This window comes from Ylistrum balloti, unplaced genomic scaffold (genome assembly GCF_031769215.1).
Source record: "Ylistrum balloti isolate Yb309-2 unplaced genomic scaffold, AGI_CSIRO_Ybal_v1 Utg370324, whole genome shotgun sequence".
NCBI classification, from domain to species: domain Eukaryota; kingdom Metazoa; phylum Mollusca; class Bivalvia; order Pectinida; family Pectinidae; genus Ylistrum; species Ylistrum balloti.
In genome coordinates this window covers 446203-472901 of record NW_026782237.1, presented here as the reverse complement: position 1 = coordinate 472901, position 26699 = coordinate 446203, and the positions used below count along the sequence as shown (strand labels likewise).

Sequence of the window (26699 nt, the reverse complement as noted above, 5' to 3'; positions counted from 1 at the left end):
TATCTCTTCTCTTCCCCTGAAAGACCGAAAGGTCGCAATAGTGGACGTAAACCCCGTTAATAAATAAATAAATAGGGGACGTTAGACAGTGAGTTAGAATTCCTTTAAAACGTTTATCATTGAATAGAGTTTGAAATATGGGACTCTCTTTTTATCTTCCTCGTACATTGAAGTCCGATATTTCGTCATGTCGATAGAGTGCCAGGTGAGATGATGCAATAAGGGTGTTGGACGGTACAGAGACGTTATATATGTCTCTGGGCGGTATGATGATGATGAAATACCTTATCGTGGATGTTAGACTCATTGAATAAATAAATAATGATGAAACTTTCTTATACCAAGTATGTATGTATGTGTGTTGGTGTGCAATGGATATCGCAAATGAAAAATTATCTAAGAGGATTACGACTACCGTAAACCGTCCCCTCAATTGACAATGTTATGAATTTTGTACACAATGTATTTACAACGTATAGAAAATATACAATAACGGCGAAATGCTAAATGTAACGTCTTCTAATTGTTGCTAATAATATATGGAAATCAAAGTTCGATTCGCCTTCTGAATGCCAAGGTATTCTGAAAAACAGGTTTTTTGACGAATGCATACGCCACGTGGCAAGTGGTGAAGGAGACAGAGACTGAACTAGATAGCAGGACACATGGAAGGATGGACTGACGACCACAACACAAAACTTTAGTTCCCTCTTGTGAGGGACTAATTATATTATTAAATATTCTACTTATCAAACTGTTGTTATTAGAGTTCTCTACTCTATCCAGTATTTATGAATATGTATCGGGAGTAAGGACACACCTATCAAACTTAACGTTTGATATTAAACACAAGATTACCAAGAAACAGAAGAGCATAAGGTGATTCCAGGTAGTAACCGTTTAGCTCTACACCAAAGCATTAGCTGTAGTATAAAAATAAATCTATTCAAATTCCAAAACAATGACTGTTCATGATCACTGTATCTAAAGTGAAAGTACCAGTAAATGCCGACAAAGCTTTCTAAAGGTTGTATCTATCCAGGTAGAATATTTATTTCATCAACAGTCTATGACAACTAGTATATCAGGCCTTCTTTTGTCTCAGATAAATATTTTGTGCAAGTTTTCTTTTTTTTTTTCATTTCAATAGGACTCTATCCTTCTCTAAATGTACCAGTTTACACCAGGAATTATCTGTAGTGTAAATAAAGTTCTACAAGAATTATGATCACATGCATATCGACTATTCAGTTAAAAATTGTGCACCATCCAAAGTGAAATCAGGTACCAATCAAGTGCAAACAACAAGTGCAAAGTTTTCTAAAGAATAAATTCAGGCAAACTGTTTAATTTGTCAGCAGTGTATCAAATAGAACATTCTGACATCAAATCTCTTATATAAATTATATTTATCAATGGTACGGTATCACTGGGGTTATTTGGGTGCTAGAATACAATTGAGTATAGTTTTGGGCGGGGAATTGGACGTACACGGCGGACCAATACAGGGTGTATAGCTTGTAGCGTCATTTGAGCTTTTGCAGCCATACAGTGCGCTCGTGGTTTATACTACCCCCACCCCATATCGTTTATAATACATTAGCTAATGTGGGGGTAACAATGTATTGATGATTCGGTTTTTATGTTCTTTCAGGTTTATAGCGATGGACAAAGGCAACTCGATCAGGTGTCCGATACTCCAGGGGTTACTGCACTAACTTAGATGTGCATCCAAATCCCGATGCATGCATATTGATTCATGTTTTTTTAATAACTAAGTTATTATCAAACACAATGATACGTCGTAGGTAAATGTCTATTGTCGTACTATAACATGCTGAAAATCCGGAGTATTTTTACTCCTGAATTAGTTTACATTTGTCACTTCCGTTCATGCGTGACAAGGGGAACAGCATGGCCGCAAACGTGGAAAACAAGTTTGGAAAAATGGACATATCAGAAAAATCCAATAAGGCACGGATTCAGTAGTTATTCACTCGTTCCTTTCAGCCATCATGTTTTCGAAGTTTGTTTTAACACGGGTTTCCAAGAGGATATGCTACACTTTCTCTACATATGCATCCAGGGTTTGTGGTTATCGCTTGAGTGACTGAAATCAATATTGAATATATACTGCAATATCGTTGAAATATTTAATGGCGTTGTGTAAACAAACATCATTTATGTTCATATTCTATGAAATGATTGTATTTTGTTAGTGTGAATATTCACCCAACGATTCAGTTCGGTACATACTATGTCATTCTAATTTTCCGTCATTTACACCCACTGACATGGATTTCATCATCTCGATCGTTCATATATTTATAGTCATGCAGACCTGTATGTATAAATAGAACACGGGCAAACCATTGTCATTACAATTAAAAAACCCGTGTGTGTTCATGGAAATCTATTTTTGGAGCCAACTCATTTATTTCTTGTAGTTTGTATATATTTTGAGGCACAACTCGTGAATGATACATAGTTATTATATACCAAGTCGTCAACCACTAGTTTGTAGGTACTTACTTAGGAACAGCTCATCATATTTAAACAGCTACTGTATAAAAATCAGTGGAGTTGTAACGAGAACTCATACATGATATATACATATATGTGCTAGATCATTGATTCAAAATGGAGCATTCTATCCAAGAACCAGACATTTGTTTTAGCTCAGACGAGGATGATGAGGTATATATGTTGATGATTTTTTTGGTTAATCCTTGCTTGCTGTGCAGTAAATCTTCAGGAATTAAGTTTGAAACATATTGCTTGTTCCAAGTACATTTTCTATAATGAAGTTACCTAGTTGTTTAGCTTTTGTTTTGCTTTTTCCTTTAAAAATGAGATGAATTTTATAAATGAGGTTTTTGTTTTTAACCAGGGGGCGAAAAAGAATAAAAAGGCTGCAGCAGCAGGAAATGGGTCTGGAGACAAGCTGAAAGAGGTAAAGTAGATAAATATTATCTGATGTATTTGAGCCACTTTCAATTGCTAATGTTTTGTTATTGATAAATTGATTAAGGACAGTAATAGTGAATAAACATGAATGTTATGATGACTAAATGATCATATTTTAAGTCAGGAGTGGACCTGTAAGAAATATAAGGCACTGGAATGGAATTGAAATAATTTTGTATGCTTGTTTAATTATGTATACACACGCCTAGGCATAGTGCTTGTGTGTTAGATCAATCTCATGTCATCTGTCAGCACATTTTCAATAGCATTTTCAATCTCCAAAACTACAAATAATCTTGAAATTATCAACGCTTGATGGGTGCCAAATGTTTCGATAGTAGATCAAAACAATCAGCTGATTTGCTGATTTTGACATCACGCAATCAAGGAGTACTTGAAAGCTTTCATTTTAGTTGTCAGAGCGTCTATCGACCTTGGGAATCACAGTTATGTAAATGTAGTACAGTTAAAATAGCTAATGACATATATTCATCCAAACTATTAGATTTCAATCCAAAATTACATCTGACCAGCTTCATTTTAGTATTCATGGCCTTTGGCTTCTTTTTTGTCTGAAATATTCTAATGAAATACATGGCTGCTTTAGCTTATTAAAATATTACTTTTAAAAGTTCAAAACACATATTGAAGAATTCAAGTTGAATTGAAAATTGATTGCAGGAGTTGACTTGAGAGTTTTGTAGTCTTAATGTACTTATACTACTGGTGAATATTTTGAATTTATTTTAATGTTTAGAAAGCTTTGTCAGCACTAGTTTCTACAATGTGCTTGTACATTCTCGTTTGCTGCACACAATCTGAGTGAAAAGTCACTCCTTTTGAACTTGAAATATCTAATTTCAGACTATAGATAATGTTTTGATGTAAACAGTTTTATTTGTTTATAAGTTCAATGTTGAGATTTGAGAATCAAACCTGACTGGAAATGTTATGATAGAAATTTATATAAGAGATTTTATATCAGAATGTTCTATTTGATATACTGCTGATAGAATAATCAGTTTGCCTGAATTTAGTCTTTAGAAAACTTTGCACTTGTTGTTTGCACTTGATTGGTACCTGATTTCACTTTGGATGGTGCACAATTTTTAACTGAATAGTCGATGTGCACATGATCATAATTCTTGTAGAACTTTATTTACACTACATGTAATTCCTGGTGTAAACTGGTACATTTAGAGAAGGATAGAGTCCTATTGAAATGAAAAAAAAAAAAAAGAAAACTTGCACAAAATATTTATCTGAGACAAAAGAAGGCCTGATATACTAGTTGTCATAGACTGTTGATGAAATAAATATTCTACCTGGATAGATACATCCTTTAGAATGCTTTGTCATCATTTACTGGTACTTTCACTTTAGATACAGTGATCATGAACAGTCATTGTTTTGGAATTTGAATAGATTTATTTTTATACTACAGCTAATGCTTTGGTGTAGGGCTAAACAGTTACTACCTGGAATCACCTTATGCTCTTCTGTTTCTTGGTAATCTTGTGTTTAATATCAAACGTTAAGTTTGATAGGTGTGTCCCTACTCCCGATACATATTCATAAATACTGGATAGAGTAGAGAACTCTAATAACAACAGTTTGATAAGTAAAATATTTAATAATATAATTAGTCCCTCACAAGAGGGAACTAAAGTTTTGTGTTGTGGTCGTCAGTCCATGTGTCCTGCTATCTAGTTCAGTCTCTGTCTCCTTCACCACTTGCCACGTGGCGTATGCATTCGTCAAAAAATCTGTTTTTCAGAATACCTTGGCATTCAGAAGGCGAATCGAACTTTGATTTCCATATATTATTAGCAACAATTAGAAGACGTTACATTTAGCATTTCGCCGTTATTGTATATTTTCTATACGTTGTAAATACATTGTGTACAAAATTCATAACATTGTCAATTGAGGGGACGGTTTACGGCAGTCGTAATCCTTCTAGATCATTTTTCATTTGCGATATCCATTGCACACCAACACACACACATACATACATACTTGGTATAAGAAAGTTTCATCATTATTTATTTATTCAATGAGTCTAACATCCACGATAAGGTATTTCATCATCATCATACCGCCCAGAGAAATGCCCTTATTGCATCATCTCACCTGGCACGCTATCGACATGACGAAATATTGGATTTTAATGTACGAGGAATTTAAATTATAGCAGGGAGTTTATAGGGTATATATAATGTATTTAGTATGGTGAAAGTGGGGGATGATTAAAGCGAAGTTCAAAGTTTTCTTCACTTCCATGTGATATTCACCATGCATGCATCCCATATAGATCTAGAAGCAAGTACTGAAAACAGAAATCTACTTATACAGTTACAAGTCACATCTGAGCCACTGTAAACTTATACAGTTACAAGTCACATCTGAGCCACTGTAAACTTATACAGTTACCAAGTCACATCTGAGCCACTGTAAACTTATACAGTTACAAGTCACATCTGAGCCACTGTAAACTTATACAGTTACAAGTCACATCTGAGCCACTGTAAACTTATACAGTTGCAAGTCACATCTGAGCCACTGTAAACTTATACAGTTACAAGTCACATCTGAGCCACTGTAAACTTATACAGTTACAAGTCACATCTGAGCCACTGTAAACTTATACAGTTGCAAGTCACATCTGAGCCACTGTAAACTTATACAGTTGCAAGTCACATCTGAGCCACTGTAAACTTATACAGTTGCAAGTCACATCTGAGCCACTGTAAACTTATACAGTTACAAGTCACATCTGAGCCACTGTAAACTTATACAGTTACAAGTCACATCTGAGCCACTGTAAACTTATACAGTTACAAGTCACATCTGAGCCACTGTAAACTTATACAGTTACAAGTCACATCTGAGCCACTGTAAACTTATACAGTTACAAGTCACATCTGAGCCACTGTAAACTTATACAGTTACAAGTCACATCTGAGCCACTGTAAACTTATACAGTTACAAGTCACATCTGAGCCACTGTAAACTAACCTATTGTAATGCTTTTCTCACTGGAAGTATTGTGCAAATTTATCACTGTCCTGCTATGTCAGAAGATAATTACACACTAAAATTTGATCATATCAAAATAAGTTAGGTCTGAACCATTTTTCTGCATTGTGTTATCATTGATGTGATTCATAATGTTTATCTCATGTGTGCATAAGAAAACCATTCCGTTCACGATGCCCAGGGCAACTTGGGTATAGTGTTGTAATTGCATAACCTGTCTAATATTACTTAGGATAATTTCTGTGTCATGTTTGCTTCATACAATATCAATCTTTTTTCTCCCTTTCTGTTGAAGATGATGCCTCCTCCAGAATTCCTGGCAGAGCGTCAGCTTTTGTGGGACCAGTTAAAGAAGGAGGCTGATGAAGAATTAGCTGCTAAACCTTCCTCGCCAATCAAAATAACCTTGCCTGATGGGAAAGTGGTGGATGGCCAGTCCTGGCGTACCACTCCATATGAGGTCGCGAAGGGCATCAGGTATGTGTTTGTCTGTTTGTATATATATCCTGTATTATCTACATCAGAAGTTTGTTAAACATACAGCCTGTAACCCAAGGATTGACATATTGTTATAGCAGGGCTTTTATTTTAATTTCCATAGAGTTATTGATCATTCTACTTGGAATCACTTGTATTGTCTTATGAATGCAATTCCTAAGTTCAAAGTTGACAACAAATTGGATGACTGATAGTAAACTTATAATGATAATGATTCCTTCTATGGTCAGTGCTTGTTTTAGTACAAGATATATTAAATAATTTTCTATTTGTGCTGTAGTCAAGGCTTGGCTGATAACTGTGTGGTAGCCAAAGTGAATAATGTAGAATGGGACCTGGACAGACCATTTGAGTGTGATGCTTCTCTACAGCTACTCAAATTTGATGACAAAGAAGGTGATTCATAAGTTATGTCACATATGTAATATACTGAAACATGTTTCAAGGGAGACGATTTTCAAAAGACAATGTCTAGATGAAGAAAAGGCATTTTTTTATCACAACTATGCATACATCAAGCTATCTTGTACCAAATGATTGTAAACAAGTTAATGGTAAATAAATAAATTGTGTAAGTTGTAACAGATTATGAAAATATCCATTTTACTGAAATGATTAATTTTATCTTTTTTTAAGGTGAATATGTTTTCCGCCACTCTAGTGCTCATATCTTGGGTGAAGCGATGGAGAGGCTTTACGGGGGACACCTGTGTTATGGACCCCCAATAGAAGGAGGGTTCTATTATGACATGTGGTCAGATGGCAGGTACATGTTTAACAACTCTGAATAATTGTGGCCACGGTAGTGATACTTGACACTTCACACATCATATAAACTTATGGTTTTGGGCATGTTCCCTAACTGAGCTTATCTTAGAATAAGATTGTTAGAATAGTGTTGCAGACTAAGTATGTGTTTTTGTTACAATCTAAGAAAAATACACAAGAGTGTTTCCAGGTAAACACAGCTGAAATTAACCCTATTGTAAGATACAAAATCAACTTAGACTGGAAATGTCATAACGAAATAATTAATTGCATTACAAGTAGGTTTTATTTTACGAATACAGTAATCTAAATTATAATAATGATAAATCATAATGTGGTTAAAAAGTTGATCCTTACAGACAAAATGTGGTAGTAAAAAGTTGATCCTTACAGACAAAATGTGGTAGTAAAAAGTTGATCCTTACAGACAAAATGTGGTAGTAAAAAGTTGATCCTTACAGACAAAATGTGGTAGTAAAAAGAATATATTAAGGAGCATATAAACACATATCTGTCAAGGTTGACGGCACTGGCTCCTGGAGATAACAGTTGTAGGAATGAGAACATATTTTCCACCTGAAGATGATCATCAACACTGATGTCTCAAATGTATTTCGTCATCTGTTAAAGGTTCTGGATAGATGTTGATATCTTTGATTTTTAAACTTTGTTAAAAATGAACTGGTCTTTTAATTACTGACAATGTCAATGTTTGATAGTTTTGTAACTTATAGTAATTCATATGGTGTATTGACAGGAATGTATCCACTGAGGACTACCCTGCAATGGAAACGATGGTAAAAAGCATTGTCAAAGAAAAGCAGCCCTTTGAACGTCTTGTGATGACCAAGGAAAACCTACTTAAGATGTTTGCTGTAAGTGTTTTTTTATAAAAACAATTAAATTTTGTTTTTAAATATGGTTTAAAAAATACAGCTGTTAAAATATCCTTAGATCAACGGTTTGTATAAATATACATGTGATATAGAGGTTAACAAAATATTATTATTCTCATATTTTAAAGCAGAGACAAGGAGCCATCATTGACTAGATATCTATATTTTGTCTTTATAATTGTATTCATATGACTGTAAGCTCATGTCTGGTAATAAGCCTACGCTTATATATCATTGTTCAGTAAAATTATAAGCCCGTGTTATTTTATTGTCTTGTAATAAGCCCACCCTCTGACTTGGAGTAAGAAGTAATAATGCTATCCTGTTCAGGGGTGAATACATTAGATATTGTGACCTGATAGATATGTCACATTCAGGTTTAATGACTGATGTACATCTCTTCTCCCAGAAGTCACTTTTATGTCTATAAATTCTGTTTTGCATTTATAGTACAACAAATTTAAGCAAAGGATCTTGAATGAGAGAGTGACCACCCCCACTACCACTGTCTACAAGTAAGTAAATTACCATTAATGATAACAAAAGCAGTGTAAAATAACAAGATTTTAGAATAATATCTTCATAAAAATTATGTAAGAGGTCATTTTCACATTCACAAAACAATGAAAGATGATAAATGATTCATAGAAAATTAATTTATATTTACTGTGCAGAATGACTGTTAGGTGCACTAGGTTTGATGATGAAATGCGTACGCTACTTTTGATGATATCAAATCCAAATTGTAATTTGTTTATAGGTGTGGTCCTCTGATTGACTTGTGTCGAGGTCCCCATGTCCGACACACTGGCAAAATTAAGGCTATGGCTGTGACTAAGGTAAAGATGCTAAATTTCATATCACAATATATATCACCTAAAATGATGTTTGGGTCATGAAAGTAATTTGTGTCCCCTCTCAACCCGTATAATCATTGTTTTTTGTGGCGGATTTTGTTTCCTTAATTTCATGGGTATTCACAATCCACAAATTTATATGTTCACAAACTGTGATTATCAGTATAAGTACATTTATAAAGCTAAACTTACCTACAAAATCAAGTGTCAATGAAATAGTGATTTTTCTTGGAAAAATGAGGAAAATTGCAGCCCACAAAAATATGAGATTTCACAGTATATCGTCATAAAGTTCCCTTTAAATTTGACTTGATCTCCATATACTAGATTAGCCATACATGAAAGACATTGGCAATTTTACTGGCCTAGATTTATGTTCAATATAAAAAAAGGTTAGCTACCAAAACTATATGACAGGTTCTGTTATTGACACTGTCTGAAATGACAGATTTATTAAACATGGCCAATGCATTCTAGAATTCATCCACATACTGGGAAGGCAAGGCTGATGCTGAGAATCTTCAGAGAGTTTATGGGATCTCCTTCCCTGACTCTAAACAGCTCAAGGAGTGGAAGCACTTCCAGGAGGAGGCTGCTAAAAGGGACCATCGTAAACTTGGACGGGTAGGTCACCAAAATAGTTTTTTACCTGGAGTTCTGAAGCTCCGTTATAGCTTTCATTGTGCTGCTTAAAATCTTAACAATAAAAATAGAATAACCACTAAATGTTGGAAATTGGCAGTAATTTGTTTATTTTTTGGTGATAAATAAGTGACTGAAATGTAACATTGAATTATTTACATTGCTGTCATTTCAATGTGATTTTTTTGCAGGAACAAGAATTGTTTTTCTTCCACGATTTAACTCCTGGGAGCTGTTTCTTTCTCCCAAGAGGAGCTCATATCTACAACACTCTGGTAGATTTTATGAAGGTGAGTGGTAGATTTTATGAAGGTAAGTAGTAGATTTTATGAAGGTAAGTTGTAGATTTTATGAAGGTAAGTAGTAGATTTTATGAAGGTAAGTTGTAGATTTTATGAAGGTGAGTGGTAGAATTTATGAAGGTAAGTTGTAGATTTTATGAAGGTAAGTGGTAGATTTTATGAAGGTGAGTGGTAGAATTTATGAAGGTATGTGGTAGATTTTATGAAGTTAAAATTATGTGGAAGGATTTAATTGTATATATTGAGATGTAATTGCTGTCATCTTCCTGTACTGTACATGTGTAATTTGATGTGGGGTAGATTCGTTTATTGTCCACCATCCAGTTCATGTAAACCCTGTATCAGTGAATTTCAATAACATATTTTAATTTGAACCACCCTACCTATATCAAAGGAATTTTATTTACTTTCTAACCTGCAATATATTCATATCTGGAACTGCTTGATTTTGGAGTGTTACTGAAAAACATTTCCCTCATATTTAACTGCTAGCAGTCAGTGTTTATTTCGTTAATTTCAGGTTGAATACAAAAAGCGAGGTTTCCAGGAAGTGATCTCTCCAAACATCTACAACAGTAAGCTATGGGAACAATCTGGTCACTGGCAACATTACCAGGTATTTTGTTAATATTCTATCTACCATGATTGAAAAATAGAAAGACAGCATCAATCACTTTATTCAGGGAAATTGTAGGTCTCACATATTGTTGTATTTCAAAAAATCTAATTTGTACTTGTCATATGTGAGGTACCAGCATTTCCATTGTATCTGCAGTAGTAGAGAATAGATATAGTTTAATTTTCCACATGAGGGTAATATACGAGTGTCACTAAAATTATACATACTATATATGGTAGTCTTGGTGTACTGGACATGAACTTGTTAAACCTATTGAAATTACCAATAACATTTTCTGCATTTTTTTTAACCTGAATGTATGGAATGACATACTTTTATCATGTTTTTTTAAAATCACATCCATGGAATATATCATACTATGTAAATTCTCTGTAAAGGATATATATTCTTCAAGCGAATATATGGTATTCTCGAGTTTTTCATTTTGCTGCTGTGAAAAGTTTTGTCTGACTGATTTGTATGGCCTAATATAATGCAGTTATTAATGCTTTGTACAATTTCCCACTGTCTATATATGGCATTCCATTTGTATGGCCTAATGTAATGCAGTTGTTAATATATGGCATTCCATTTCTCTGTTGTAAACAGGACAACATGTTCCAGTGTGAAGTAGACAAGGAGAAATTTGCCCTCAAACCGATGAACTGTCCCGGCCATTGGTAAGACACATTCTTATTTGTTAAGTGGAACCTCCATTCTTCAAATGTTGATTTTTTAAAAGGAAATTTTGAAACAACAAATTTTCATCGTTTGTGAAATAGAAAAATGATGTACTTTGATGTTATTGATAACCTATCATAATGTTAATATTGGAATGCCCAAGAGATCACTTCTAGTCTACTCTTAAACAAGCATTGTGATCATAATCTCTGTGAATGTAGAACTTTTAGTGTTTCAAATGATATGAAAACACAATTGACATAATATATATTGGGAATTCTTTGTGCATATCTAATTTTTGTGAATTAAGCAACCTTTTCAAAATCTCAAAAAACAGAAAAAATGAAATGTTAAAATTTGTATGTTTTCTTTATATTGTAAACACATAGTAATACATCTATAGAGTTGAGGTACCTACATACACGGAACACTTTCTTGTTATGAATACTTCTATGATAAATAAACACTAGTCGGTATGTAAATCTTTTACCTTAGTATGACAGGTCAGTTAGAAAAGTCACAAAAAATACACAAAAATTACGAAAAATACATTTTGGAGATTTTTGCAAAAGTTACTCATTGCAAAATATCGCAATATGTGGTAATTGGTGCTTTTTTCTTGTCCCGATGAAAAAGTGTTAAAAGAACAGTCGTTACGACTGAGGATGGTCACAGAACACAGTCATTGAAAAGTTAAATACAACATATATTATTGGTTGTACTACAATTATATAAATTATTCCTCTTTCATAGATTAACACATGCCAATCTGAAGAAAATTATGTTTGGCAGGATTATATTTAGTGTTTGGTATCAGTTTGATGTAAGTCCACATTCCAGGCAGGGTTATAATTAATTTTTGTTTCTGTTTGATGTTTGATATGTGTCCATGTTCCTGACAGGATTAGTGTTTGGTTTCAGTTTGATGTTTGGTATGCATCTAAGTTCCTGACAGGATTAGTGTTTGGTTTCAGTTTGATGTTTGGTATGCGTCTAAGTTCCTGACAGGATTAGTGTTTGGTTTCAGTTTGATGTTTGGTATGCGTCTAAGTTCCTGACAGGATTAGTGTTTGGTTTCAGTTTGATGTTTGGTATGCATCTAAGTTCCTGACAGGATTAGTGTTTGGTTTCACTTTGATGTTTGATATGTGTCCATGTTCCTGACAGGATTAGTGTTTGGTTTCAGTTTGATGTTTGGTATGCGTCTAAGTTCCTGACAGGATTAGTGTTTGGTTTCAGTTTGATGTTTGGTATGCGTCTAAGTTCCTGACAGGATTAGTGTTTGGTTTCAGTTTGATGTTTGATATATGTCCATGTTCCTGACAGGATTAGTGTTTGGTTTCAGTTTGATGTTTGATATGTGTCCATGTTCCTGACAGGATTAGTGTTTGGTTTCAGTTTGATGTTTGATATATGTCCATGTTCCTGACAGGATTAGTGTTTGGTTTCAGTTTGATGTTTGATATGTGTCCATGTTCCTGACAGGATTAGTGTTTGGTTTCAGTTTGATGTTTGGTATGCGTCTAAGTTCCTGACAGGATTAGTGTTTGGTTTCAGTTTGATGTTTGGTATGCGTCTAAGTTCCTGACAGGATTAGTGTTTGGTTTCAGTTTGATGTTTGATATGTGTCCATGTTCCTGACAGGATTAGTGTTTGGTTTCAGTTTGATGTTTGATATGTGTCCATGTTCCTGACAGGATTAGTGTTTGGTTTCAGTTTGATGTTTGGTATGCGTCTAAGTTCCTGACAGGATTAGTGTTTGGTTTCAGTTTGATGTTTGATATGTGTCCATGTTCCTGACAGGATAAGTGTTTGGATTCAGTTTGATGTTTGATATGTGTCCATGTTCCTGACAGGATTAGTGTTTGGTTTCAGTTTGATGTTTGATATGTGTCCATGTTCCTGACAGGATTAGTGTTTGGTTTCAGTTTGATGTTTGATATGTGTCCATGTTCCTGACAGGATTAGTGTTTGGTTTCACTTTGATGTTTGATATGTGTCCATGTTCCTGACAGGATTAGTGTTTGGTTTCAGTTTGATGTTTGATATGTGTCCATGTTCCTGACAGGATTAGTGTTTGGTTTCAGTTTGATATATGTCCATGTTCCTGACAGGATTAGTGTTTGGTTTCAGTTTGATGTTTGGTATGCGTCTAAGTTCCTGACAGGATTAGTGTTTGGTTTCAGTTTGATGTTTGATATGTGTCCATGTTCCTGACAGGATTAGTGTTTGGTTTCAGTTTGATGTTTGATATGTGTCCATGTTCCTGACAGGATTAGTGTTTGGTTTCAGTTTGATGTTTGATATGTGTCCATGTTCCTGACAGGATTAGTGTTTGGTTTCAGTTTGATGTTTATGTGTCCATGTTCCTGACAGGATTATGTGTCCATGTTCCTGACAGGATTAGTGTTTGGTTTCAGTTTGATGTTTGATATGTGTCCATGTTCCTGACAGGATTAGTGTTTGGTTTCAGTTTGATGTTTGATATGTGTCCATGTTCCTGACAGGATTAGTGTTTGGTTTCAGTTTAATGTTTGATATGTGTCCATGTTCCTGACAGGATTAGTGTTTGGTTTCAGTTTGATGTTTGATATGTGTCCATGTTCCTGACAGGATTAGTGTTTGGTTTCAGTTTGATGTTTGATATGTGTCCATGTTCCTGACAGGATTAGTGTTTGGTTTCAGTTTGATGTTTGATATGTGTTTGTCCAGTTTGTTCCTGACAGGATTAGTGTTTGGTTTCAGTTTGATGTTTGATATGTGTCCATGTTCCTGACAGGATTAGTGTTTGGTTTCAGTTTGATGTTTGATATGTGTCCATGTTCCTGACAGGATTAGTGTTTGGTTTCAGTTTGATGTTTGTTATGCGTCTAAGTTCCTGACAGGATTAGTGTTTGGTTTCAGTTTGATATGTGTCCATGTTCCTGACAGGATTAGTGTTTGGTTTCCATGTTCCTGACAGGATTAGTGTTTGGTTTCAGTTTGATGTTTGATATGTGTCCATGTTCCTGACAGGATTAGTGTTTGGTTTCAGTTTGATGTTTGATATGTGTCCATGTTCCTGACAGGATTAGTGTTTGGTTTCAGTTTGATGTTTGATATGTGTCCATGTTCCTGACAGGATTAGTGTTTGGTTTCAGTTTGATGTTTGATATGTGTCCATGTTCCTGACAGGATTAGTGTTTGGTTTCAGTTTGATGTTTGATATGTGTCCATGTTCCTGACAGGATTAGTGTTTGGTTTCAGTTTGATGTTTGATATATGTCCATGTTCCTGACAGGATTAGTGTTTGGTTTCAGTTTGATGTTTGATATATGTCCATGTTCCTGACAGGATTAGTGTTTGGTTTCAGTTTGATGTTTGATATGTGTCCATGTTCCTGACAGGATTAGTGTTTGGTTTCAGTTTGATGTTTGATATGTGTCCATGTTCCTGACAGGATTAGTGTTTGGTTTCAGTTTGATGTTTGGTATGTGTCCATGTTCCTGACAGGATTAGTGTTTGGTTTCAGTTTGATGTTTGATATGTGTCCATGTTCCTGACAGGATTAGTGTTTGGTTTCAGTTTGATGTTTGGTATGTGTCCATGTTCCTGACAGGATTAGTGTTTGGTTTCAGTTTGATGTTTGATATGTGTCCATGTGTTTGGTTTCAGTTTGATGTTTGATATATGTCCTGTTCCTGATATGTTTGGTTTCAGTTTGATATGATATGTGTCCATGTTCCTGACAGGATTAGTGTTTGGTTTCAGTTTGATGTTTGATATGTGTCCATTTGATTCCTGACAGGATTAGTGTTTGGTTTCAGTTTGATGTTTGTATGTGTTTGACAGGATTGTGTTTGATATGTGTCCATGTTCCTGACAGGATTAGTGTTTGGTTTCAGTTTGATGTTTGGTATGCGTCTGTTCCTGACAGGATTATGTTTGGTTTCAGTTTGATGTTTGATATGTGTCCATGTTCCTGACAGGATTAGTGTTTGGTTTCAGTTTGATGTTTGATATGTGTCCATGTTCCTGACAGGATTAGTGTTTGGTTTCAGTTTGATGTTTGGTATGCGTCTAAGTTCCTGACAGGATTAGTGTTTGGTTTCAGTTTGATGTTTGATATGTGTCCATGTTCCTGACAGGATTAGTGTTTGGTTTCAGTTTGATGTTTGATATGTGTCCATGTTCCTGACAGGATTAGTGTTTGGTTTCAGTTTGATATGTGTCCATGTTCCTGACAGGATTAGTGTTTGGTTTCAGTTTGATATATGTCCATGTTCCTGACAGGATTAGTGTTTGGTTTCAGTTTGATATGCGTCTAAGTTCCTGACAGGATGTTTGGTTTCAGTTTGATGTTTGTATTAGTCAATTTTCCTGACAGGATTAGTGTTTGGTATGTGTTCCTGAGTGTGTTGGTTTCAGTGTTTGGTTTCAGTTTGATGTTTGATATGTGTCCATGTTCCTGACAGGATTAGTGTTTGGTTTCAGTTTGATGTTTGATATGTGTCCATGTTCCTGACAGGATTAGTGTTTGGTTTCAGTTTGATGTTTGATATGTGTCCATGTTCCTGACAGGATTAGTGTTTGGTTTCATATGTTTGTCCATGTTCCTGACAGGATTAGTGTTTTGGTTTCAGTTTGATGTTTGATATGTTTGTCCATGTTCCTGACAGGATTAGTGTTTGGTTTCAGTTTGATGTTTGATATGTGTCCATGTTCCTGACAGGATTAGTTTTGATGTTTCCTGACAGGATTAGTGTTTGGTTTCAGTTTGATGTTTGATATGTGTCCATGTTCCTGACAGGATTAGTGTTTGGTTTCAGTTTGATGTTTGATATGCGTCCATGTGTTTGGTTTCAGTTTGATGTTTGATATATGTCCATGTTCCTGACAGGATTAGTGTTTGGTTTCAGTTTGATGTTTGGTATGCGTCTAAGTTCCTGACAGGATTAGTGTTTGGTTTCAGTTTAATGTTTGGTATGCATCCATGTTCCTGACAGGATTAGTGTTTGGTTTCAGTTTGTTTGATATGTGTCCATGTTCCTGACAGGATTAGTGTTTGGTTTCAGTTTGATGTTTGATATGTCCATGTTCCTGACAGGATTAGTGTTTGGTTTCACAGGATTTGTTTGGTTTCATGTTTTGATATGCCATGTTCCTGACAGGATTAGTGTTTGGTTTCAGTGTTTGATGTGTTTGGTTTCATTTGATGTGTCCAAGTTCCTGACAGGATTAGTGTTTGGTTTCAGTTTTGATATATGTTTGATATGTTTGGTTTCAGGTCTATTAGTGTTTGGTTTCAGTTTGATATGTGTCCAGGATTAGTGTTTGGTTTCAGTTTGATGTTCCATGTTCCTGATATTAGTGTTTGGTTTCAGTTTGATGTTTGGTATGCTTCTAAGTTCCTGACAGGATTAGTGTTTGGTTTCAGTTTGATGTTTGGTATGCATCCATGTTCCTGACAGGATTAGTGTTTGGTTTCAGTTTGATGTTTGATATGCGTCTAAGTTCCTGACAGGATTAGTGTTTGGTTTCAGTTTGATGTTTGATATGCATCTAAGTTCCTGACAGGATTAGTGTTTGGATTCAGTTTGATGTTTGATATGCGTCTAAGTTCCTGACAGGATTAGTGTTTGGTTTCAGTTTGATGTTTGATATATGTCCATGTTCCTGACAGGATTAGTGTTTGGTTTCAGTTTGATGTTTGATATGCGTCCACGATCCTGGAAGGAACTCCCGTTGAGAATGGCAGATTTTGGTGTACTACACAGAAATGAAATCAAAGGTGCTCTAAGTGGTCTGACCCGTGTCCGAAGATTCGCACAAGACGATGCCCACATCTTCTGTACTCCAGACCAGGTCAGTATCTCACACTTCAGGGTGGCTTTACAATGTACATCAGCAATCAAGTTTGATACTTTATACTTATCATTGAAATATCTATGACAAAGCCTGGAATGGCTAGCACATTTTTCCTTTTGGTAATGTAAAATGGTAAAGACAAAAACCACTTTACTCTTAAGCTATTAAGGAAATGAAATAGGTTGGCATGAATAAAGTGCCAGTATATAGTAAATTACCATAAGGCTCCTTCGTAAAACTCTTAAAATCATTATTTACCCAGTTTTCTGGACAAAGAAAAAAAGGTGATGTCTCCCTGAGCTTAAAGTGTGTAATTTTACCACAATATAGGAAAAATCAGGAATATCTCCCTAATTTCTGGGAAAATATTAATGTGTTTAATTAGTTATTAGATTCAGATAGAAAGAATACTTTGAGTAAAACACAGGTAGAGCAGTGTAATAAGTTTATTTTAGCTCACATCCCAGATAACTAATAATTTGTTTCATTTTCAGATCAAGGAGGAGATGGCTGGCTGCCTTGATTTTCTGAAGCATGTGTATACTGTGTTTGGATTTACTTTCAAACTGTTCCTTTCCACTCGTCCACAGAAATTTTTGGGAGATATCGCTGTGTGGGATGCAGCAGAGAAGGTGATTTTTTCCTGCATATATACAGTTGCATTTTTCACTTCATTCAATAAAGTCGATCATGATTATGAACTTGTCACATGTATATCTAAAAGCAAAAACATCCTCTAAGCGATCTTCAATTTAGCTACGTGTTGAATTAAGATTATGTCATTTCCTGTTGGTGAAATATCATTTTGACAAAGTTTGATTTCAAAAAGTATGAAGGTAAGTGAATATGGAGATTTTAGGAAACTTCATTTTAAAGAGTAAAGATTTGAGTTTAATAAAGAAATGCAGCAAAGAAGTAATTACTCTTATCCCATTGCATCCATCAATTTGTCTGTTTGTACAGCCGTGAAAACCTTATGTACAAGATATCTTCTGAACTCTAGAAAGGATTTGGTTCGTATTCATACCATAGTGTAACTTTAATTTATTTGAATATGTGTTCTTTGTTTTTAGCAACTAGCAGAATGTTTGGATGAATTTGGAGAAGGCTGGGTGTTGAACCCTGAAGATGGTGCTTTCTATGGGCCAAAGGTATGCTTTAATATTACCGTAAATTTGTGTGTATAGTGCACACTTTTTTTAGGTAAAAACTGTCGTGTCAAAAACAGGGTACATACTATATGCAGGAACATGGCATTCTTGGGGTTATCATTCTAGAGTTCTCTGTTCGCCTTATTGGATTACCTCCCTTCACACTTAAGAGTTGTCAGCTATACATGATAGACTGAAGATAAAAACAAGAAAGACTAAGTTGATTTGTGAGGTAATTTCCTCTTTTTGCAAACACAAAAAAGCTATCATATAACTTGAATATTCATAAGTATCCATTCAGGAACATTGCCACAATCTTAAGGCAAGGTTCTTCCAATATATCATATTCTCCTGGTTTGAGTTTGTGTAGAGCCCCTGCATCCCTCTAGGGATACACTCAACCTCACTAGTGTCATAAGGGACCTTCTAGGTAAAACAATTTAGAAACAGAAAGGAATGAAGAATAGGACTACAAACTGGTAACTCAGGGGAGAAAATCAACCCAGCCTAGGATGATCCTAATGCACTCCTCACGAGAATATCAGCAAAAACATAGCCCACTTCAAAACCTACCCAAGCTCACTATTGATATACGATTACATAATACTCTAAATTGATTTGATAGATGTTTTTAACTAGTTCCTCTTTAAGTGTATTGGTATAAATAAAAATATGTTATTGCCTAAATGAATTATTACATCGGTGTAAATACATTGGTGTGAACATCCTGACACCATGCTGTTCTACGAGAGCATCAGACATAAGACTGGATTTATCAAAGAGAATGGATATGGTATTGTTATTAAAAAACACAACACTTCCTGAATAGGAGAGTGTTTTGATCTCATAAACCAGGGTTCTTTCTGAATATCCAAATACCCATACCTAAATGATATGTAATGGCTGTTAGAAAAAATTTGGTAGTGAGTTTCTTTCTTGTTCTAATTGTTTGGGCCTTTAAAATGTTTTATTTATGTAATCGGTACTGTCCGTGATGGTTAAGTTGACTTTATTCAGCACTTGATCTCCCATGTTTACCAACAATAAGGGGTAAAAAGTGGGACTGGCTCCCTCCAGGGGCACCTGGTGACAATTAGTAAATAAGTGTCACAAGGAACAGTCCAGGTATCAAATATGTTCATAATGAACAGATTTCTGTATTTAATTTATGTATACCCCATAAAAGGAAAAAAAAATTTCATAAAAAGTTGGGGATATCATAATATTCAATATCATATGTATTTGTGAAATCAGAAAGTTGGTATTGATCAAGAATTTTAGAGATTAATACAACTTTGATATTGAATGTGCTTTTGTGGTTTAGATTTGTAATGAGGATATGACTGTTGGATCAAAAACTGAATTTTGAGTGTTTTCTTGGTGTAGTTTTATGGGGATGGCTGTCAGATGACAGACTAACTTTTAAAGGTTTTTGATGTGTAGATTTATAATGATTACAAATGTCAGATGACAGACTAACTTTTAAATGTTTTTGATGTGTAGATTTATAATGATTACAAATGTCAGAAGGCAGACTAACTTTTAAATGTTTTCTAGGTGTAGATTTATAAATCGATTGGCAGGGAAATGGCAGATTAATGTTTGACTGTGTTTTATAGATTGATATTACAATTATGGATGCCCTGAAACGTTCACATCAATGTGCCACGATACAGCTTGACTTCCAACTGCCACTCCGTTTCAATCTCTCTTACGTCACGTGAGTAATCAATAGACGTTAATTTCCCTTTGTATTTATAAATAAATCTTGGGTATCGAGAGCGGTAGGCACAGCAAATAAAACAAGCAGATGAAAACCAATCTGTAAAATATCAGTGTTATTGAGGTCATCAATGTTAATGCAATTCAGTCACCTCGCAGGTGTTTCTGAAAAAATTAAAGCATATGATAGGAAATAAACAAAATAAGATTTTAGTCTTTTACTTTGTGAAGCTTTAGTTTGACATGCTGCCTTATTAGGGAAAATATCTACTTATTTTTGTCTATCAAACAGTGGAGAAGATGCTGCAGAAAAGAAACGACCTGTAATTATTCACAGAGCTGTCCTAGGATCCATGGAGAGGATGATGGCCATTCTTTGTGAGAATTACAGTGGCAAGTGGTAAGTTTGTAGCACGTAAAAGGTGGTGGTTTTAGTTAATGATAAGTAATACAACCATCGAAACATTTGTCTTGTAATGTTGGGTGGAAATCAATATATTCCAGGGCATTTATGAAGGAATCAGTTATCTCATCTTAAGTATCAATTTATGTCTTAAATGTCCTGTTCTCCTGTGTTATATACCCATGTCATGATAATGCTTGTAAAACTGTGGTCTAGCATGTCATTCTTCCAAGGAGACTTTTCTACAATGAAAATATCAGAGGAGCAGGGTCATTAGAGTAGCACGAAATCTTAATATACATCTTCTTTCTGGAAATACTTAATGATATAATAGTGAATAATAAAGTTTGTATGCAATTGCTGAAATATCTAGATGGGCTATTGAGGTCCGAAAAGGTCTATTGTTTTAAATTGATATGAATTATGTGATAAATAGAAGTTTGAATTATTGATGTGTTATTGAATTTTCTAATCCTTCCAATTATTTTGATAGGACTCTTGCCTCAAGTATCATGGTATATCAAATGAATGATCTCAATGAACCCCATACAAGATGGGCCATTACTGTTTTCCTTTCATCTAGAAAATTTAGGGCAATTTAATATAAAGAATTTTGAAATGTGTTCTTCATTGTTGTTTAGGCCATTCTGGCTATCTCCACGGCAGGCAGTTGTGATACCAGTTGCTCCGAATTACAACAACTATGCCACTGAGGTAGGTAATGCTGAACTTAAAATCTGACTGAAATACAGGTCTCCACTATGCAATATGCATTAAAATCTAACAGTGATTTTTCTAACCAGATTAGCTGAACTGTGTGTTTAAGAGATCACGTTTGAATGTGTAAAGTGTGTCTTTGAGATATCAACTTCATGTTATCAAGACAGCTCCTGTTTATGAATCATATCATGATTTTAATTAATTGAGTCAACCCCAAAATGACGGTGATCAGTCCTGAACTGTCCTGTCATAATTTGTATTTGTTACTCAAGTATGAATATGTTGAAGAAATTATTTACCTTTGGTTGTCTAAAATTGTACAAAAGACACACCAGTGAATAACACCTTTTAATACAAATTTAGAGTCAGATACAGTAGAGCCAAACATGGAATTAAACTGTATCATACAGCTGTTTCGTCCTTCCAGGACTCATCACTGATGCTAATAGCCTTGTGCTACCTGTTTTTATACACCCTGAATATTTTCTGAGGACCATATGGTTGCAGCTTTGTCCATCTGTCTGTCAGTCCTTTTGATGTCAAGAGCATAACTTTTCCCCACAGTTACGCAAAGATCACAAAACTTGGGATACACATAAGTTACACAAAGATAATGTGTAGTGATCATGATGAAGGCCTACAACCTCTTGTTTACAGAGTTATTTCCCTTGGGTTAAACCTCATGTCTGAGGTATAACATGGCTTGTATTTAAACTAGGACATTGAAACTTGGTGTGTACATTAATTATATAGTTGTGGTAACACACAATGTACCAAAACTTTTATGCGAACATTATGCTTACATTGTCTGAACACACACACAACACACTGTCTAGTGCAGAACTGTGCAATAGGATTGCACAATTTGTGTGGTTCTGTAAAGATGATTGACAAACATTACGGATTGAATATTTAACAGAAAAAGTGTGTCGTTATGACGAAATAGTGATTGTAGGAGGTGTAAATATTAATTGCTGATTATAAAAGTAATTCTTAAATCAATGAACAGTTAAAATTTACCTATATGTATCTTTTTAGCCCACCATCTATTCAAATAGATGGTGGGTTATTCAAATCGCCCTGTGTCTGTGGTCCGTCGTCCGTCCGTAAACAATTCTTGTTACCGCTATTTCTGGAAAAGTACTGGATGGATCTTTCTCAAATTTCATATGCAGTTTCCCCTTAGTCCCTAGTTGTGCATTGTACCTTTCTTGGACTGATTCAAATTCAAGATGGCCGACAGGTGGCCATCTTGGATTTTGGATGTAAAAGTTTGTTACTGCTATTTCTGAGAAAGTACTGTATGGATCTTCCTCAAATTTCATATGCAGTTTCCCCTTAGTCCCTAGTTGTGCATTGTACCTTTTTTGGACTGATTCGAATTCAAGATGGCCGACAGGCAGCCATCTTGGATTTTGAGAGTAAAATCTTGTTACTGCTATATCTGAGGAAGTACTGGATGGATCCTTCTGATATTTCATAGATATTGGTTTCCCTTGGTCCCTAGTTGTGCATTGTACCTTTTTTGGACTGATTTGAAATCAAGGTGGCCCACAGGCAGCCATCTTGGATGTCGACAGTAATACAGCACAAGCATATTGTCCATTATCCACCTGTAACTGACTGTTATCTAATAATACTTTGGGATCTTTTTCAAATGATATTTGCTAATAGGTGCTTAATAAAAATATCTTGTGCCATCATTGAGTACATTCAATGAAGACCAGTTCATGAACATTTACAACACCTGTAACACACAAAAAAAATAATAAACAAATCATCAAGAACTGAAAACAGATCCTCAAATGGTGGGCGCCAAGATCCCTCTGGGATCTCTTGTTTGTTTACAAGCTAGAAAAATGCAACTAATACAGAAGTAATGAAAATAAAATTTCGTTTCTGATGCTATGAGATTTTAGGTGAATTATTGCTGAGACAAAAAGATACATTGATTTTTATTGTTTACATATATCATGAGTCTGTACACTCAAGACACAAAGATTTACATCAACCACAATAGAATCCCTTCTATATCTTTGTAATTTTAGTTCGGATGACTCGAATTTCACCGAGTCAAAATTTTTGTTGAGTCAAAGCAGTTTTTCAGTCTCTTCAATTTTAAAGCAAGGGAAAACTCATTGACAGTCTTGAAATTAACTTTTGTCAAAACATTGGCACATCTTCTGAAGAAATTGGTCAATACATACACAGAGTAGAAAGTCACCTATGCGTAACACATGGCTAATTACGGTGTATCGATCCATCTTACACACAACACTTGGTCACTGGCAATTAATTACCAGTTTAATTATCCAATTAAATGTTGGCTTCTTAATTAGTGTCACCATCCTGTAGCAGTGACTTACTTGTGTAATGAAAATATAGCATGTTTACACAAAACATGAAAACATTCTGTTTGGTTACATGCATATTCAATAACAATAAAAAAGAAACGAGTAAGACCTCTTTGACGAAGTCTTATCCCCACAATTCCAAAAGAAACTAATTAATTTTGAGCTTGGTAACTAAAGGACTGTGATGGGGCACTTTTTTTAGATTTAGTGTTTGGACAATGAAGTGCTGAAAGTATTTTTCATTGATAGAGTCTATATCTGTTTGCGATTTGTTAAGTCTAGTGTTTGTACAATGTTTTCTGTTAGAGGTAAAATCCTTTCTAGTGCCACATTTTTCACACGTTTATTTATTCATAATAAAGTCATATTGATATGATCTGTGGCTTCATACATCGTTTCTTGTAGAGTATCAAAAGCAAATTTCAATTTCATTTTATTGTCATTCCGTAAAATATATATGATGTATATGTGCTTGGTCAGTAAGGGTATTGTACGTGTGTGCGGGACGGAACGACTGAGTATATAATTGCATTTGATTGGAGTTGTTATTACATGTTTTGTTACTTGGATGATAAAAAATAAAAGGAGAAAGTAGGATAAATTCATTTGTTTATTTACTGCCATTTCAAATATCAGAATTGATCTGTTTGCATGCTGCCATACTTCCTTCAGCTGTAATCAACATCAGGAACCTGATATCGTTAACCTTATTTATACACTTCATTTGAGTCGAAATACGGATCAGTCAAAAATTTTCCTTGAATTTTCAAGATAACAAGTTGTCAACTGTATGTCATTATTATGACCAAATTCAAAATTCATAGACAAGAATGAATAGTTTTCAAGGAGCAATCATCACTTCTACTGATACTCTTGTATTAGTTTAAAACGATATTGAAGTAGTGTATGAATGCCTATTGCATCCCTAAAGTGTTCTATTTTATAATAGGTGGCTAGTCTAGACATCACCTGGAAATTATTTAGGTGTATAACAAATAATTTCATTTGTTTTTGGTTACTAGGTGAAGAATCAGATCCACAATGCAGGCTTCATGTGTGAAGTTGATGCTGATGAGAGTACCACTCTCAATAAGAAAGTCCGCAACAGTCAGCTGGCCCAGTTCAACTTCATCCTAGGTAAGTTTGTCATAGGTGACAACTGTCAGCTGGCCCTGTATAACATCATTCTAGTTAAGTATGCTAAAGTTGACAACTGTCATCTGGCCTCGTACAATATCATTATGGGTAAGTATGCTAAAGTTGACAACTGTTAGCTGGCTCTGTACAACATCATTCTATGTAAGTATGTTAAAGTTGACAACTGTTCGCTGGCCCTGTACAACATCATTCTAGTTAAGTATGCTAAAGTTGTGATAATGCTGAGAGCTATTTCTGTACTTGGTTGTAATACATTTGTCTATGCTCACTCTGTTTATTTACCATAACCAATGTTTTGCTTTACAGTGGTTGGGGAAAAGGAAGTGAGCAACAAAACAGCTAATGTTAGGACGAGAGACAATAACGTTCACGGGGAACACACCATTGACAACATCATCACCCGTTTCCTGGCTCTAAAGGAATCTAAGTGTCTCGATGCTGAGGAGAAATTCTAAACTACAATCATAGTGTAATAGAGGATTTTTATTTATTTGTGATCTGAGGCTTTATGTACTATGCTGTATGGTGTGCTCTTCAAGTGGACATTTTTTGATGATTTGCACTGTTACATCAAGATTATAATGATGCAGTATTTCTTCATATTTCGTACTGCATCTCTATTATATTATTAGAACACTCTGGTTTGTGATAAATGTTTATGGAAATTGAAAGGAAATACAAGTGACTTCTATTCTATAATGTATTTCCTGTTCTAACTCCAGTAATCACTATGATACAGCACTATGTGACTATTTAATAAATATCATTATCCGGTGCAGTGTAGAAGACTGTGTTAAGATTAAAAGACTCAATGATTATAATAAAAGTGATTAAACCTGTTGTATGATTGTTTGAAAAGTCCTTTAGTTGTCTATAGAGTATTTTGATTTGATGCTAAATCATAAACTACAGGGCTGGTACTATGCTCCCTGAAAATTTTCAAGGAGCATATAGTCGCAGGCTTGTCTATCCATCTATATTTCTGTCTGGCCTTTTGTGTACAAAGCATAACCTTGCCAACATTCAAGCACGGATCATAAAACTTGTTGTAGACATTGGTCATACAAAGACAATGCAGTTAACCAAATTCAGGGCCTGCAACCTCTCAATTAACGTATTAATTGCCATGTGTTAAAATTGTCATATCTGGAGCATAACTTTGCTGGTATTTTACCTAGGGTTATGAAATTTGGTCTATACATGTCGTTCTAAGAGGATGTGCAGTGTTGCAAACCTATTAATTACAGAGTTATTGCCCTTTGTCAATTTTGTGTCCACTTAAGTTCTTTTTGGGGAGCATTTATTAGTTTCCTTGATGTTCTTGTATTAAATTTTTTGCAGTGATATCAATATCAGTACTAAACAGTTACTTGTTTCCCCTAGTTTCCTAGAAGTACACTGTTCTATAGCAACCTTCATAAAACTTGCATTAGTTCTGTTTTGGAGCAAAAAAAGAAATATTCAAATTAGCTCGAAATTTTGTACAATCCTTTAGTATTTTAAGGTAGGGGACATGACTTTGTATTTAGGGGTATTGCCATTGTCATCACAGTTCAAATGTATAGCAATTTTATGTATATAATATATGGATATTGAGATCCAGAATTTTTCAGTTTTAAGAATTGGTAATTATTTCTTCATTTTTCTTACAAAGAAAGATTTCATTACACAATGTATGAAGTTCAACCTCTCTAAGAAGAGGCATACCCTTATAAAGAGGGTGAAGTAATATTGTTACTTGATGTGATCTATAATGGAGGAGGAAGTGCAATTTTTTCATTGGCAGTTATGTCCCTTCGGTAATATCATACATAGTAATTTTAGCACCACCCTGTAACAACTGAATGCATTCATGTTGATATCTTAACACACCAAAAACCAACCATGAAAATTCATTTGTGAGCATTTTGTTACTGAAACAGGGTCTGTATTTTTCTTGATTTCATCAACTACCTGTGGTAATGAGAAAATCTATGATTAACGCTGAGTAAGTTCAATGTGAACACATTTTATCAATGCAAACGACACTTGTATTATTATATTCCCTTGATTTCAATAAAGTCTAATGATGTGTC

General features: G+C 34.8%; 1 protein-coding gene across 2 annotated transcripts; it reads left to right on the top strand.

Annotated features, from left to right (window-relative positions):
• The first annotated feature begins 1907 nt into the window (after positions 1 to 1907).
• Positions 1908 to 26699, top strand: LOC132553378 (threonine--tRNA ligase 1, cytoplasmic-like). 2 transcript variants are annotated; one of them, XM_060217618.1, is made up of 20 exons: positions 1908 to 1974; positions 2891 to 2953; positions 6302 to 6483; positions 6785 to 6900; positions 7141 to 7270; positions 8030 to 8147; positions 8619 to 8683; positions 8929 to 9007; positions 9503 to 9649; positions 9859 to 9957; positions 10490 to 10585; positions 11198 to 11268; positions 16951 to 17113; positions 17611 to 17748; positions 18190 to 18267; positions 19887 to 19987; positions 20282 to 20389; positions 21034 to 21106; positions 24489 to 24603; positions 24931 to 26699. In XM_060217618.1, exons 1-20 carry the CDS (start codon positions 1915 to 1917, stop codon positions 25077 to 25079), a joined length of 2151 nt encoding a protein of 716 aa, XP_060073601.1. In that variant the 5' UTR covers positions 1908 to 1914; the 3' UTR covers positions 25080 to 26699. The 2 variants fall into 2 exon arrangements, with proteins under 2 accessions (XP_060073601.1, XP_060073600.1); XM_060217617.1 differs by lacking the exon at positions 1908 to 1974 and adding an exon at positions 1982 to 2087.

Bases quoted from the DNA above. Each gene is read 5' to 3' on its own strand.
- LOC132553378 (XM_060217617.1), top strand. From the start codon at position 2,016: ATGTTTTCGAAGTTTGTTTTAACACGGGTTTCCAAGAGGATATGCTAC. The intron at 2,954-6,301 runs GTAAAGTAGATA...TTTCTGTTGAAG, and splicing joins CTGGAGACAAGCTGAAAGAG to ATGATGCCTCCTCCAGAATT. The intron at 17,114-17,610 runs GTCAGTATCTCA...TTTCATTTTCAG, and splicing joins TCTTCTGTACTCCAGACCAG to ATCAAGGAGGAGATGGCTGG.